Source organism: Anomaloglossus baeobatrachus, chromosome 12 (genome assembly GCF_048569485.1).
Source record: "Anomaloglossus baeobatrachus isolate aAnoBae1 chromosome 12, aAnoBae1.hap1, whole genome shotgun sequence".
Taxonomy (NCBI): Eukaryota; Metazoa; Chordata; class Amphibia; order Anura; family Aromobatidae; genus Anomaloglossus; species Anomaloglossus baeobatrachus.
In genome coordinates, this window is record NC_134364.1 from 31,403,868 (window position 1) to 31,421,958 (window position 18,091).

An 18,091-nucleotide genomic window follows, 5' to 3' on the forward strand; every position below is an offset into this window, starting at 1 on the left:
GATCTTCAGCTGTCCTGCTAACCTGGCATCACACAGAAGGTGGCATAAACCAAGGACTTTGGGCAATGAGGGGCAAGGGGGGAAAAAGATGGCCATGCTGCTGGAGGGTAAGGAGAACAGCAGTGGTCGCAGCTCTGTAGGGAGCCTGATGGAGCAGAGCACTCACATTCAGCACCAGCACAGTGTGGACAGCGCCCTACACCCAGGGAATAGCTCCTGCCAGGGTCGGGAGGATGCCCAGACCCCTGTGTCTCAGGCTGCCTCAGAAGAGGGCGAGGAGGAGACCTTTCACTGCCCATACTGCCACAAGAGGTTCAGGAGGCATGCCTACCTCCGCAAACACATGCTCACCCACCAGCCCTATGGTCCTATGGACAGAGGAGGGCAGCTGACCTACCCCTGCACCCTCTGTGGAGTTCACTTTCCATCCATAGACATTAGAGACAAGCACAGACTGTGGCATGCCGTGAGAGAAGAACTTCTCCTACCTCTAGAAGAAGCTCTGGTAGCTGAAGGAGGGCAGCAAATCTTCCCATGTGAATTCTGCCCTACTGCCTTCTTCAGCTCCCCTGGTCTCAGCTTACACATGAACAAGTGTCATCCATCAGAGAGCAGACCAGACTTACCCCTACCAACCCCACCACTGCCTCTGAGACCTGGCTGCTGACCAGTCATGGTCACCACAACTCACACGGGAACTTCTCTTTGTGTCACTCATAGTTTTAGTATGTACAGCCCCACCACTGCCCCTGAGACCTGGCTGCTGACCACCCCTGGTCACCACAACTCACATGGGACCTTCTCTTTGTGCCACTCATAATTTTAGTATGTACATCCCCACCACTGCGACTGAGACCTGGCTGCTGACCACCCCTGGTCACCACAACTCACATGGGAACTTCTCTTTGTGCCACTCATAGTTTTAGTATGTACAGCCCCACCACTGCCCCGGAGACCTGGCTGCTGACCACCCCTGGTCACCACAACTCACATGGGACCTTCTCTTTGTGCCACTCATAGTTTTAGTATGTACAGCCCCCACCACTGCCCCTGAGACCTGGCTGCTGACCACTCCTGGTCACCACAACTCACATGGGAACTTCTCTTTGTGCCACTCATAGTTTTAGTATGTACATCCCCACCACTGCGACTGAGACCTGGCTGCTGACCTCTCCTGGTCACCACAACTCACATGGGACATTCTCTTTGTGCCACTCATAGTTTTAGTATGTACAGCCCCACCACTGCCCCTGAGTCCTGGCTGCTGACCACCCCTGGTCACCACAACTCACATGGGAACTTCTCTTTGTGCCACTCATAGTTTTAGTATGTACATCCCCACCACTGCCCCTGAGACCTGGCTGCTGACCACTCCTGGTCACCACAACTCACATGGGACATTCTCTTTGTGCCACTCATAGTTTTAGTATGTACATCCCCACCACTGCCCCTGAGACCTGGCTGCTGACCACCCCTGGTCACCACAACTCACATGGGACATTCTCTTTGTGCCACTCATAGTTTTAGTATGTACATGTATTAATAAGCTTGAAATATATTTTATTTTTTTGTCTTGGGATGATGTTTTAACTATTGCATCATGTTTACAATATGGAGATTGTCTGTATACTTGGGGATGAACATATGTATACATTTTTATTTAATGCTTTAAAGAAAATAAACCAAAGCTGTTGTATAATGATGTGTCTGAATAAAGGAGTTATATCTGACGTGTCATTGTTTGAATGTTTGTTTATAAAATTTAAAATTTGAAGGATTCTATTATCAAAACTGACAGGTTTCATTTTTTATGTTTAGGGTTAATTGGCTAATAGAAGGGGAACATGAAAAGTAAACACTATGCTTTGTAAGGATTGGTGTTAATAATGGAGCCCCCCCCCAACTAATTAATCTGGTAATTCTTAGCTTTATCCCAATATAATCTATAAACAGATTGGAGATTGTCATTTGGCAAAACTATTCCATATTACTATGTGTTATCTGGGGTTTTATCTATCGAAAGCGAGACTTAGCAAATTCAGATCTCTACATCTGCGCCTTCACAGCTGGATTTCTTCTACTTTTTTATTTTAGATTCTGAACTCATTCTATTTGATTGAAAATTTAGTTTAGAAAAAGTTTTCTTGTTATTGGGAAACTGCTATATCCACTGGAGAATGGAGAAGAGGAAGGAAGTGTTCAATTGTGATGCATTCTGCCGGCCAGAGATGGTAAGATCCGAAGATTGGGATAAATACTGAGTAATTGCATCTGATGTTGTTTTCCATTTGGACAGTTATTTACAGGATTGCAAATATTAATTGCTGCTTTCCCAATAATTCAATAAAGTAACAGAAGGATTGGAGCCTTTATAGTGACCTGAGGGAACTGTGTCCCCTTCTGTATACTAGTTTTGTATACTGTTCATTATACTGTTCTGTATACTATTCATTATACTGTACTGTTCTGTATACTATTCATTATAATGTTCTGTATACTGTTCATTATAATGTTCTGTATACTATTCATTATAATGTTCTGTATACTGTTCATTATAATGTTCTGTATACTATTCATTATAATGTTCTGTATACTGTTCATTATAATGTTCTGTATACTGTTCATTATAATGTTCTGTATACTGTTCATTATAATGTTCTGTATACTGTTCACTATATTGTTCTGTATACTGCTCTGTATATTGTTCATTATCCTGTTCTGTATACTGCTCTGTATACTATTCATTATACTGTTCTGTATACTATTCATTATAATGTTCTGTATACTGTTCACTATATTGTTCTGTATACTGTTCACTATATTGTTCTGTATACTTGTTCTGTATACTGTTCATTATACTGTTCTGTTCTGTATGCTGTTCATTATATTGTTCTGTATACTGTTCATTATATTGTTCTGTATACTGTTCTGTATACTATTCATTATACTGTTCTGTATACTATTCATTATACTGTTCTGTATACTATTCATTATACTGTTCTGTATACTGTTCATTATAATGTTCTGTATACTGTTCACTATATTGTTCTGTATACTGCTCTGTATACTGTTCTGTATACTATTCATTATACTGTTCTGTATACTGTTCATTATACTGTTCTGTATACTGTTCATTATACTGTTCTGTATACTGTTCATTATATTGTTCTGTTCTGTATGCTGTTCATTATACTGTTCTGTATATTGTTTATTATATTGTTTTGTATACATGTTCTGTATACTGTTCTGTATACTGTTCTGTATACTGTTCATTATATTGTTCTGTATACTGTTCATTATATTGTTCTGTATACTGTTCATTATACTGTTCATTATACTGTTCTGTATACTGTTCATTATACTGTTCTGTTCTGTATGCTGTTCATTATATTGTTCTGTATACTGTTCATTATATTGTTCTGTATACTGTTCATTATACTGTTCTGTATACTGTTCATTATACTGTTCTGTATACTGCTCCGTATACTGTTCATTATATTGGTCTGTATACTGTTCTGTATACTGTTCATTATACTGCTCTGTATACTGCTCCGTATACTGTTCATTATATTGTTCTGTATACTTGTTCTGTATACTGTTCTGTATACTGTTCATTATATTGTTCTGTATACTGTTCTGTATACTGTTCATTATACTGTTCATTATACTGTTCTGTATACTGTTCATTGTACTGTTCTGTATACTGTTCATTATATTGTTCTGTATACTGTTCATTATACTGTTCTGTATACTGTTCATTATATTGTTCTGTTCTGTATGCTGTTCATTATACTGTTCTGTATATTGTTTATTATATTGTTTTGTATACATGCTCTGTATACTGTTCCTTATACTGTTCTGTATACTGTTCTGTATACTGTTCATTATACTGTTCTGTATACTGCTCTGTATACTGTTCCTTATACTGTTCTGTATACTGTTCATTATATTGTTCTGTATACTGTTCTGTATACTGTTCATTATACTGTTCTGTATACTGTTCATTATACTGTTCTGTCTACTGTTCATTATATTGTTCTGTATACTGTTCATTATACTGTTCATTATACTGTTCTGTATACTGTTCATTATACTGTTCTGTATACTGTTCATTATACTGTTCTGTATACTTGTTCTGTATACTGTTCTGTATACTGTTCTGTATACTGTTCATTATACTGTTCTGTATACTGTTCATTATACTGTTCTGTATACTTGTTCTGTATACTGTTCTGTATACTGTTCATTATACTGTTCTGTATACTGTTCCTTATACTGTTCTGTATACTGTTCACTATATTGTTCTGTATACTGTTCATTATACTGTTCTGTATACTGTTCATTATATTGTTCTGTATACTGTTCATTATACTGTTCTGTATACTGTTCATTATACTGTTCTGTATACTGTTCATTATATTGTTCTGTATACTGTTCTGTATACTGTTCATTATACTGTTCTGTATACTGTTCATTATACTGTTCTGTATACTGTTCATTATACTGTTCTGTATACTTGTTCTGTATACTGTTCTGTATACTGTTCATTATACTGTTCTGTATACTGTTCATTATACTGTTCTGTATACTGTTCATTATACTGTTCTGTATACTTGTTCTGTATACTGTTCTGTATACTGTTCATTATACTGTTCTGTATACTGTTCATTATATTGTTCTGTTCTGTATGCTGTTCATTATACTGTTCTGTATATTGTTTATTATATTGTTTTGTATACATGCTCTGTATACTGTTCCTTGTACTGTTCTGTATACTGTTCTGTATACTGTTCCTTATACTGTTCTGTATACTGTTCTGTATACTGTTCTGCATACTGTTCTGCATACTGTTCATTATATTGTTCTGTATACTGTTCATTATACTGTTCTGTATACTGTTCATTATATTGTTCTGTATACTGTTCATTATATTGTTCTGTATACTGCTCATTATAGTGTTCTGTATACTTATTCTGTATACTGCTCTGTATACTGATCATTATATTGTTCTGTATACTTGTTCTGTATACTGCTCTGTATACTGATCATTATATTGTTCTGTATACTTGTTCTGTATACTGCTCTGTATACTGATCATTATATTGTTCTGTATACTGTTCATTATACTGTTCTGTATACTGTTCATTATACTGTTCTGTATACTGCTCTGTATACTGCTCCGTATACTGTTCATTATATTGTTCTGTATACTGTTCTGTATACTGCTCTGTATACTGCTCTGTATACTGATCATTATATTGTTCTGTATACTTGTTCTGTATACTGCTCTGTATACTGATCATTATATTGTTCTGTATACTGTTCATTATACTGTTCTGTATACTGTTCATTATACTGTTCTGTATACTGCTCTGTATACTGCTCCGTATACTGATCATTATATTGTTCTGTATACTGTTCATTATACTGTTCTGTATACTGTTCATTATACTGTTCTGTATACTTGTTCTGTATACTGTTCTGTATACTGTTCATTATACTGTTCTGTATACTGTTCCTTATACTGTTCTGTATACTGTTCACTATATTGTTCTGTATACTGTTCATTATACTGTTCTGTATACTGTTCATTATATTGTTCTGTATACTGTTCATTATACTGTTCTGTATACTGTTCCTTATACTGTTCTGTATACTGTTCATTATATTGTTCTGTATACTGTTCTGTATACTGTTCATTATACTGTTCTGTATACTGTTCATTATACTGTTCTGTATACTGTTCATTATACTGTTCTGTATACTTGTTCTGTATACTGTTCTGTATACTGTTCATTATACTGTTCTGTATACTGTTCATTATACTGTTCTGTATACTTGTTCTGTATACTGCTCCGTATACTGTTCCTTATACTGTTCTGTATACTGTTCATTATATTGTTCTGTATACTTATTCTGTATACTGCTCTGTATACTGATCATTATATTGTTCTGTATACTTATTCTGTATACTGCTCTGTATACTGTTCATTATATTGTTCTGTATACTGTTCATTATATTGTTCTGTATACTTATTCTGTATACTGCTCTGTATACTGATCATTATATTGTTCTGTATACTGTTCATTATACTGTTCTGTATACTGCTCTGTATACTGCTCCGTATACTGTTCATTATATTGTTCTGTATACTGTTCATTATACTGTTCTGTATACTGTTCATTATACTGTTCTGTATACTGTTCATTATACTGTTCTGTATACTGCTCTGTATACTGCTCCGTATACTGTTCATTATATTGTTCTGTATACTGTTCTGTATACTGTTCATTATACTGTTCTGTATACTGTTCATTATACTGTTCTGTATACTGTTCATTATACTGTTCTGTATACTGTTCATTATACTGTTCTGTATACTGCTCTGTATACTGCTCCGTATACTGTTCATTATATTGTTCTGTATACTGTTCTGTATACTGTTCATTATACTGTTCTGTATACTGTTCATTATATTGTTCTGTATACTGTTCATTATACTGTTCTGTATACTGTTCATTATACTGTTCTGTATACTGTTCATTATACTGTTCTGTATACTGCTCTGTATACTGCTCCGTATACTGCTCCGTATACTGTTCATTATATTGTTCTGTATACTGTTCTGTATACTGTTCATTATACTGTTCTGTATACTGTTCATTATATTGTTCTGTATACTGTTCATTATACTGTTCTGTATACTGTTCATTATACTGTTCTGTATACTGTTCATTATACTGTTCTGTATACTGCTCTGTATACTGCTCCGTATACTGTTCATTATATTGTTCTGTATACTGTTCTGTATACTGTTCATTATACTGTTCTGTATACTGTTCATTATACTGTTCTGTATACTGTTCATTATACTGTTCTGTATACTGCTCTGTATACTGCTCCGTATACTGTTCATTATATTGTTCTGTATACTGTTCTGTATACTGTTCATTATACTGTTCTGTATACTGTTCATTATATTGTTCTGTATACTGTTCATTATACTGTTCTGTATACTGTTCATTATACTGTTCTGTATACTGTTCATTATACTGTTCTGTATACTGCTCTGTATACTGCTCCGTATACTGCTCCGTATACTGTTCATTATATTGTTCTGTATACTGTTCTGTATACTGTTCATTATACTGTTCTGTATACTGTTCATTATACTGTTCTGTATACTGTTCATTATATTGTTCTGTTCTGTATGCTGTTCATTATACTGTTCTGTATATTGTTTATTATATTGTTTTGTATACATGCTCTGTATACTGTTCCTTATACTGTTCTGTATACTGTTCTGTATACTGTTCATTATATTGTTCTGTATACTGATCATTATATTGTTCTGTATACTTGTTCTGTATACTGCTCTGTATACTGATCATTATATTGTTCTGTATACTTGTTCTGTATACTGTTCATTATATTGTTCTGTATACTTGTTCTGTATACTGCTCATTATAGTGTTCTGTATACTTATTCTGTATACTGTTCATTATATTGTTCTGTATACTTGTTCTGTATACTGTTCATTATAGTGTTCTGTATACTGCTCATTATATTGTTCTGTATACTTGTTCTGTATACTGTTCATTATATTGTTCTGTATACTGTTCATTATAGTGTTCTGTATACTTATTCTGTATACTGTTCATTATACTGTTCTGTATACTGTTCATTATATTGTTCTGTATACTGTTCATTATACTGTTCTGTATACTGCTCATTATATTGTTCTGTATACTTGTTCTGTATACTGTTCATTATATTGTTCTGTATACTGTTCATTATAGTGTTCTGTATACTTATTCTGTATACTGTTCATTATACTGTTCGGTATACTGTTCATTATATTGTTCTGTATACTGTTCATTATACTGCTCATATTGTTCTGTATACTTGTTCTGTATACTGTTCATTATACTGTTCTGTATACTGCTCTGTATACTGCTCCGTATACTGTTCATTATATTGTTCTGTATACTTGTTCTGTATACTGTTCATTATATTGTTCTGTATACTTGTTCTGTATACTGTTCATTATATTGTTCTGTATACTTGTTCTGTATACTGTTCATTATAGTGTTCTGTATACTTATTCTGTATACTGTTCATTATACTGTTCTGTATACTGTTCATTATATTGTTCTGTATACTTGTTCTGTATACTGCTCATTATATTGTTCTGTATACTTGTTCTGTATACTGTTCATTATATTGTTCTGTATACTTGTTCTGTATACTGATCATTATATTGCTCTGTATATTGTTTATTATATTGTTCTGTATACTATTCATTATATTGTTCTGTATACTATTCATTATATTGTTCTGTATACTTGTTCTGTATACTGATCATTATATTGTTCTGTATATTTGTTCTGTATACTGATCATTATATTGTTCTGTATATTGTTTATTATATTGTTCTGTATACTGTTCATTATACTGTTCATTATATTGTTCTGTATACTATTCATTATATTGTTCTGTATACTATTCATTATATTGTTCTGTATACTTGTTCTGTATACTGTTCATTATATTGTTCTGTATACTATTCATTATATTGTTCTGTATACTATTCATTATATTGTTCTGTATACTATTCATTATATTGTTCTGTATACTTGTTCTGTATACTGTTCATTATATTGTTCTGTATACTATTCATTATATTGTTCTGTATACTTGTTCTGTATACTGATCATTATATTGTTCTGTATATTTGTTCTGTATACTGATCATTATATTGTTCTGTATATTGTTTATTATATTGTTCTGTATACTGTTCATTATACTGTTCATTATATTGTTCTGTATACTATTCATTATATTGTTCTGTATACTATTCATTATATTGTTCTGTATACTTGTTCTGTATACTGTTCATTATATTGTTCTGTGTACTTCATCTGTATACTGTTCATTATACTGTTCTGTATACTGTTCTGTGTACTTCATCTGTATACTGTTCTGTATACCTTCACTTGCTGAAACATGGCACCTGAATACTCTAGTCCTAGCACTGTCTGGGGCTACACACATTATTTTTGTGGTGCTACTTTTGTATTTCAGCTACAGTTGTGGACCCGAGCAATAACTCAAGGTGCAAAATGCCTATGAGGACTGCTCCTGTAGTGTAAAGTCACACTGCAAAAAGTGTCAATGCAACCCGAGCCTAAAAATCTTAAACTTCTACCTAATACAAAAATGAAATTTAAGCTGGAGGTCACATGGTGTGGTAGTGTGCCGCATGTATTATAGCACAAACTGCATGTGGAAGTATTGCAGTGTGTGAATATTGGACATTGGATTATATAGATATACTAGCTGTAGTACCCGGGAGTTACCTGGGATAGTAACTGTCTCTCTTCTAGTTTCTGTCTGTCTCTGTGTGTCTGTCTCTGTCTGTCTCTGTGTGTCTGTCTCTGTGTCTGTGTCTGTCTCTGTCTATCAGTTTCTATGTCTGTCTCTGTATCAGTCTCTCTCTGTCTCCCTCTATCTCTGTGTCTCTCTATCTCTGTGTCTCTCTATCTCTGTGTCTCTGTGTCTCTCTATCTCTGTGTCTCTCTTTCTCTGTGACTGTCTGTCCCTCGCTATCTGTCTGTCAGTCTCGTTTTCCGTCTGACTCTGTCTCTTTACTTGTTTCTGTTTCTTTCCCTGTCTAGTTACTTGTCTCTGTCTCTTTCCTTGTCTCTGTCTCTTTCCCTGTCTGGCTGTCTCTCTGGCTGTCTCTTTCCCTGTCTGTCTCTGTGACTTTCTGTCTCTCTGTCTCTTTCTGTCTCTATCCATCTCCCCACCGACATATTATTACCTCACACATAAGCTTCTTATTCTAACAATTAATTTTGTTCCTATAGCAACCAATCACAGCTCCTATTAATACCCTAATAGCGCGCAGCTCCATTGACTTTAATAGAGGCAGGATTTTTGGAGAGTAACTGTAAAGCACAGGGTTAAATTTTTCCGTCCAAACATAGTCTATGACGTTCCCTGAGTCACATGGGGTGTCTGTGCAAAATTTCATGGTTGTAAATGCGACGGTGCGGATTCCTTTAGCGGACACACACACACACACATACACTCAGCTTTATATATTAGATATATTGTGTGTATATATATATATATATATATATATATATATATATATATATATATATATATATATATATATATGTGTGTGTGTGTAAAATATATATATATATATATATATTAGTATGTATGGAAAGTATTCAGACCCTTTACATTTGCCACTCTTTCTTTCATTGTTCAAAAAAGTTCTTTTCTCTCTCATTAATGTTCACTCTGCACCCATCCCCCATCTCGACAGAAAAAGACAAATGTAGAAATTCTTGCAAATGTATTGAACAAGAAAAACTGAAATATCACATGGTCATAAGTATTCAGACCCTTTGCTCAGTATTGAGTACACCCTCCTTTTGAGCTAGTACAGCCATGAGTCTTCTTGGGAATGATGGAACACGTTTTCACCCCTGGATTTGGGGATCCTCGGCCATTCTTCCTTGCAGATCCTCTCCAGTTCCATCAGGTTGGATGGTGAATGTTGGTGGACGCCATTTTCAGGTCTTTCCAGAGATGCTCAATTGGGTTTAGGTCAGGGCTCTGGCTGGGTCGGTCAAGAATGGTCACAGAGTTGTTCTGAAGCCACTCCTTTGTTATTTTAGCTGTGTGCTTAGGGTCATTGTCTTGTTGGAAGGTGAACCTTTAGCCAAGTCTGAGGTCCAGAGCATTCTGGAAGAGGTTTTCTTCCAGGATATCTCTGTACTTGGCCGCATTCATCTTTCCTTTAAATCCTACCAGTAGTCCTGTCCCTGCAGCTGAAAAACACCCCCATAGCATGATGCTGCCACCACCATGTTTCACTGTTGGGATTGTATTGGGCAGGTGATGAGCAGTGCCTGGTTTTCTCCACACATACTGCTTAGAGTTATCATCAAAACTTCTATCTTCGTCTCATTAGACCAGAGAATCTTATTTCTCATAGTCTGGGAGTCCTTCATGTGTTTTTTTGCAAACTCTATGCGGGCTTTCATATGTCTTGCACTGAGGAGAGGCTTCCGTCAGGCCACTCTGCCATAAAGGCCTGACTGGTGGAGGCTGCAGAGATAGCTGACTTTGTAGAACTTTCCTCCCATCTCCCTACCGCATCTCTGGAGCTCAGCCACATTTGAAAAAGACAGGCAGGCACTCCCAATACTACGGTGCACGTATCGCTGGATGGTCTCCACAACGCAAATAAATAATAGGGATCGGCACTCGCAGATTTTTCTTTCCATTCTTCCTTTCTTTATTTTAAATCATAGAGCACAACACTATTAGGTATTTTGTGCACTATGATTTAAAATAAAGAAAGGAAGAATGGAAAGAAAAATCTGCGAGTGCCGATCCCTATTATTTATTGGAGCTCAGCCACAGTGATCTTGGGGTTCTTCACCTCTCTCACCAAGGCTCTTCTCACACGATTGCTCAGTTTGGCTGGACAGCCAGGTCTAGGAAGAGTTCTGCTGGTCCCAAACGTCTTCCATTTAAGGATTATGGAGACCACTGTGCTCTTAGGAACCTTGATTACTGCAGAAATTCTTTTGCAACAGTGACGCCCTGGACTATTCAGGTCATCCCAGGGTTCTGCACAATCTGCCCTCCCCGTGCAGGGCTCAACCCCCCATGGTTCTGGGAACCTATCCTGCAGTGCTGCCTCCACCAGCATTCACAAATCCTAGATACACTGCGCACCACACCAGTCAGGCACACCAGTGGGCTGCTTAAGCTGGAATAGAGCCATCCACCCCTCAGGCAAGGGGGTGGGAGGTGCCATGTTAGTTGAGTGGTAGCCCTTGAGCTGTGAGGAGCTCTGAGGAAGCGGGGAGTTGTAGCTCCCAGGGGAGAAGCAGACTAGGTCACAGACGGTGGTCTGGACCTAGAGGAGTCGGACCCCCGGTCGCAGGGGATTGAGGCTAGGTGTCTGGGACCTGTCTTGGAGGACGGTCCGCAGCCTCGGCCTAATCACCGGTCCAGGACCGAAGGCACGATGGGGTACACGGACCCTAGGTCGGGGAGAAGCTTCAGGTGACCCGGCAATTAAGAGGCCTTTATGGACTGTTCCCACGAAGCTCAGAGATCGGGGGCACTAGCGCAACGAGGGGGATAGGGCTTCCCAAACATGCGGCCCACTGAAATCCCAAGCGTGAGCTCCTGAGAGCAGGCTCCTTCACTTAGCCATAATGGGGAGCGGGGCCCAGAAAGCTCCAAGCTGACGGGCCACAAAGGACACTCTAAATTTTGTGCCAGGAGGCAGGTCACGGATCACCAGGCAGTGCTGCAGGGGCCGGGACCCGGGCGAGCTCTCCTCAGGAGACAGCGGCAGTCAGAGACTTGGTTTACCCTGTTGTCAGCGTCTGCTTTATTGCTGAGTGAGTACCTAGTTAACCCCTGAAACCAGCGAGCTTGCGCTCCGCCTGCACTGTTCTTCACCATCCAGAGTCCCGGGGCCTTCCCCTACCCGTGGAGGGTGATGACATCTAGCTGCCCCACTCAATCATCCCGGGTACTCCCAACGGCAGTGGCAGTACTCCCAATTACCGTACACCACGGGTGGCATCACGAACTATATATACCTCTCTGTAAATACCCCTTTCTTCATTTGAGTGTGGCCCCTAGCCCCCGGGTCCGGAGACCCTCGAGTCACGAGTAATCACCACCCCCGAATCCGAGCGGTTTGACCGCTGCAGGGGTGGCACACAACCGTGACCAGATCTGTGCCTTTCCACAATTCTGTCTCTGAGCTCCTTGGGCAGTTCCTTTGACCTCATAATTCTCATTTGGTGTGACATGCAGTGTGAGCTGTGGGGTCTTATATAGACAGAGGTGCGCCTTTCCAAATCAAGTCCTATTAGTCTAATTAAACACAGCTGGACTCCAATGAAGGAGCAGAAACATCTCAAGGAAGATCACAAGGATATGGACAGCAGGTGACTTACATATGAGTGTCTGAGCAAAGGATGTGAATACTTATGACCATGTGATATTTCAGTTTTTCTTGTTAATAAATTTGTAAAAATGTCTACGTTTCTGTTTTTTTTCTGTGTCAAGCTGGGGTGCAGAGTGTACACTAAAGAGAAAAAAAAATGAACTTTATTGAATTCACCAAATGGCTGCAATAAAACAAGAGTGAAAAATTGAAAGGGGCCTGAATACTTTCTGTACCGTGTGTGTGTGTGTGTGTGTGTGTGTGTGTGTGTGTGTGTGTGTGTGTGTGTGTGTGTGTGTAAATATATATATATATATATCAACTTTGAAACCCAAACAAACCTCAGATATTCACAGCAGAACGTGTGGTTTTGCACGAGTGCACTGTGTGTGCCCAGCCTCTGTTATCAGCTATTGTGTTATTCAGTGTTCAGCTTTACATGCTTGGTTGTAGCAACCTCTATGGTGTCTGATAACCTCACCTACTATGATGGTGATGTGTACATACAGGAGAAATCTGAATCTGGCACCAATCGCAGATCTGTAATGTGCACATTTGTTCTATGGGGATGGAAATCTTTTTCAAACTTAATTTAGAGCACTGATATTTCCACGCTACCCTTGATAGTTGGTGTAATAGGATTACTATATATTATATATATACATATATCTATATATATATATTCTGTATGTGTGTATATATATATATATATATATATATATATATATATATATATATATATATATATATATATATATATATATATATATATATATATATATATATATATATATATATAAACATTCATACACCCACTATGCTGTATGGGCATAACGTGAGACAGTTGAGCGAGAACACGCTCCTGTTTATGGGACAGTCAGGTGAGATCACTCTAATGTGTATGGGACAGTTGGGTGAGATCATTCTTCTGTGTATAGGACAGTGGGGCGAGATCTCCTCCCCAGCTATCCAATACACAGGAGAGTGATCTCGCCAGACTGTCGCATACACAGGAAAGTGATCTCCCCTCAACTATCCAATACACAGGAGAGTGATCACTTTCCTGTGTATGGGACAGTCGGGCAAGATCACTCTCCTGTGTATTGGATAGTTGGGGGGAGATTACTCTCCTGTGTGTGGAACAGTCGAGCGAGATCACTCTCCTGTGTATGGGACAGTCGGGCGAGATCACTCTCCTGGGTATCACTCTCATAGGGGCTTTACATACTTGCTTGTCTATGGGGCACCCCTATGGTGTCTGACAACCTCACTTACTATGATGGTGATGTGTACTGTACATACAGGATGCAAATCTTTTTCAGACATAATTTGCAGTACTGAGATTTTCACGATACCCTTGAATGCCGGTGTAACAGGATTACTATATAGATAATATATATACTATACACTAAGCTGTATGGGCATAACATGGCCTGTCCTCCATCTGGAGTATTGGTCATATAAAGTTTTTAATTGGTGTAATTTCGCTTCATGTTTCTTTTAATGGCCCCATCACCCAGGTAAGCCCATAACAGGCAGCTAATCCCCAAATTACCTTGTATAATGAAAAGTCCATCAAATCAGTTGTTAAAAAGGATTAGGACACAAAGAAAGTGGCGAGAGGTGTTTATTGTGTTATTAAATAGGATGTTTTTTTTTTCTTTTCCAGCCCCTTAGAAAAGGAGGGCAGAATAGGCATGAAATGTTACCTGCTGCGGTGCCAGGCGGGTCACATGGAGGTACAGAATCGCTGTGTGGTGTAAGGTATATGGCGGTAATATGGCAGAGGTGAGTCACCGGGGCACGTGCCAGGGCGAAGGGCTGAAAGTATGGACGACACAAGGGTAAAGCCACAAGACAAGTGTAGAGACATAGGGAACATAATACGAACATCTCACTGTGCAGTGTGTATATACTGTACAAATATACGCCTTATGTGCCACCAATATTCAGCTGCAATGAGTTGGGTATGTCTTTGTGCTTGGTCAGCGCTGAATAGACAGTGTTTGGGCTCATGCGGACGGACCACAATGCTCAGACCGGCCGCGGCTCTCCTGACCCGAGCATCGCAACCTCATATGAAGCAGTCATGTTCCGGTCAGGACAGCCGCGGCCGATCCGTGCATTGTCATCCAAGGTAAGAGCGATTCGGTCTGCATGCATCCTTAGACTGTGCGTCGAAGGATTAGTGAAATGGTAACACAAGACATCAATTTATACATTTCCAGCAATCGTGCAATGCAAACAGTCTGCCAATCATCCGATGAAGACGCAAAACACTTGTTCGTCGGGTGAAATGAGCTTTCAGCTTGCACTTTGTTTTTGACAGCACATCGTCCTTATGCTGCCGAGAACAGTGGCAGCCTATATGCACTAAACAATGTTACTGATCGTTCTGTGCCCATGGGACTCTGCGCTAATGTAATCCGAGCGTCCAGCGGGCATTTATTGTCCTGTTGAGTCAGTTTAAATGATCCAGTACTATGTCCCCTATGCAAAAAAGAAAAAGATTTTCCTATATTCAGCGAGTATAGATTTTCTGCCTCCGGGTCGGTCTTAAACGGAATGTCCAGATATTGTATATTAAGCAAATTTATAGAATCTTATAGTATTCTCATTAATCGGCTTCTACTATTGCAGGACCCTGGGTCTTTCTCCGGGTTCATCCTGTGCTCAATCCAAACGAGAGCTTTCAAGTCATCACAAGCGCTGCGTGTGAACAGGGTTCACTGACAGCGCTGCGTGTGAACGGGGCTCACTGACAGCGCTGCGTGTAAAGGGGGCTCACTGACAGCGCTGCGTGTAAAGGGGGCTCACTGACAGCGCTGCGTGTAAAGGGGGCTCACTGACAGCGCTGCGTGTAAAGGGGGCTCAATGACAGCACTGCGTGTAAAGGGGGCTCAATGACAGCGCTGCGTGTAAAGGGGGCTCAATGACAGCGCTGCGTGTAAAGGGGGCTCAATGACAGCGCTGCGTGTGAAGGGGGCTCACTGACAGCGTTGCGTGTAAAGGGGGCTCACTGACAGCGCTGCGTGTAAAGGGGGCTCAATGACAGCGCTGTGTGTGAATGGGGCTCACTGACAGCGCTGTGTGTAAAGGGGGCTCACTGACAGCGCTGCGTGTAAAGGGGGCTCAATGACAGCGCTGCGTTTAAAGGGGGCTCAATGACAGCGCTGCGTGTGAATGGGGCTCACTGACAGCGCTGTGTGTAAAGGGGGCTCAATGACAGCGCTGTGTGTGAAGGGGGCTCACTGACAGCGCTGTGTGTGAAGGGGGCTCACTGACAGCGCTGTGTGTGAAGGGGGCTCACTGACAGCGCTGTGTGTGAAGGGGGCTCACTGACAGCGCTGTGTGTGAAGTGGGCTCACTGACAGCGCTGTGTTGGAAGGGGGCTCACTGACCGCTCTGTGTGAAGGGGGCCGACTTAATTTTCAAAATCAGAAGTTAGCAAACTTCCTTCACTTACTTTGCTAATCCATGCCAAAATAAATCTATAATCTTTTGTTTGGCAGAGAATGTTGATCTAATCCCACAAAGATGGATGAGCTTTGAGAGTGTAAATTGCATCTTTTTTTCTTAATTACAGGTACTCAGAAATACTTCAGCAATTAGAGTCACCAATTGGTGAGTCTATGGGGACAATACTCACAAGTTAGATCAAGAGCCAGCACCGGTGAGAAATTAATATAAAACTTAACTTTTAATAATACTTTCAGTAAAATTGCGTGAAATCTAAAAAATACAGTTCAGATTGCCCTATAGGCAGCCAGGGTACCGTATTCAACCCTATATCAGGTAGCCCCTGGGTAATTGCCACAAGGGGATAACAATTATGTGTGTGAGGAATAATGCTCAATCTATTACTCAATGCAGTAACGGTAACCGAGGGGGGGGGGGGGGGACAGTGGTCCAACAAATGACATACACAGTGTCTATATCAACCCCATATCCATTAACAGCAGAGTATAGCTTATTGCCTTTTTACTGATTAATAAGGCACATCAAACACACAAGAAGAAAATTGGAATGGTCTCACCCATTTAGATGATCCTCCAAGATTTCAGTCAGCATTTTCATACAGGAGGGGTCACGGCAAGAGCTGGAGGCATGTGGGGCTGTTTATATATGAGGACATAGGTTCAGCTGTGGACCGTCCTTGTAAGGACGGGAGTCAAAGGGGCTTTGTTAGGGTAAGCTTTATTTAAAACCCGACATCCAGCTCTTGCCGTGACCCCTCCTGTATGAAAATGCTGACTGAAATCTTGGAGGATCATCTAAATGGGTGAGACCATTCCAATTTTCTTCTTGTGTGTTTGATGTGCCTTATTAATCAGTAAAAAGGCAATAAGCTATACTCTGCTGTTAATGGATATGGGGTTGATATAGACACTGTTTATGTCATTTGTTGGACCACTGCCCCCCCCCCCCCCCCCCCCTCGGTTACCGTTACTGCATTGAGTAATAGATTGAGCATTATTCCTCACACACATAATTGTTATCCCCTTGTGGCAATTACCCAGGGGCTACCTGATATAGGGTTGAATACGGTACCCTGGCTGCCTATAGGGCAATCTGAACTGTATTTTTTAGATTTCACGCAATTTTACTGAAAGTATTATTAAAAGTTAAGTTTTATATTAATTTCTCACCGGTGCTGGCTCTTGTACTCAGAAATACAAATCAAATTTGGAGATGGACCGAATCCTTAATCATGTCCAATTGTCCAGAGTAACCCCTCTCGGCAGAGTGTATATACTAATGCAGGTCAGTGGTTGTTTCCAATCTTCCGTTCTTGCAGCTCTCTTTTAACCTGCTAATGACCAAGCACCATAATTTAGGCGCTTGGTTCTGGGCTTTACATTCACACTATTGTAAATCTTACATATCAGCTATGTAGCGCTCAGTGAGCACAATGTACTGAATGGAAGCATTGCCAACAACGAGAATTCTCTTATGGGCAATCATATGAGGATAGCCGTTTTGTACATATCCAATGGGCTGATTAACCCCGAAACTGAGACTATATAGAAAAACATTAGGAAGAAATTAATAAAAGTATTAATAAAATACCCCCCCCGCAGCTCACCCCAAAA

General features: G+C 39.5%; 1 protein-coding gene across 1 annotated transcript in view; it reads left to right on the forward strand.

The window, feature by feature from the left end:
• The window catches only part of INSM2 (INSM transcriptional repressor 2), a 2,602-nt gene extending 887 nt beyond the window's left edge, over positions 1-1,715 (forward strand). Inside the window, exon 1 of the mRNA XM_075331022.1 lies at positions 1-1,715. This exon is cut by the window's left edge and continues 887 nt beyond it. Within this exon, the coding sequence (XP_075187137.1) occupies positions 1-667 (667 nt within the window). The 3' untranslated portion in view covers positions 668-1,715.
• Positions 1,716-18,091: the final 16,376 nt, after the last annotated feature.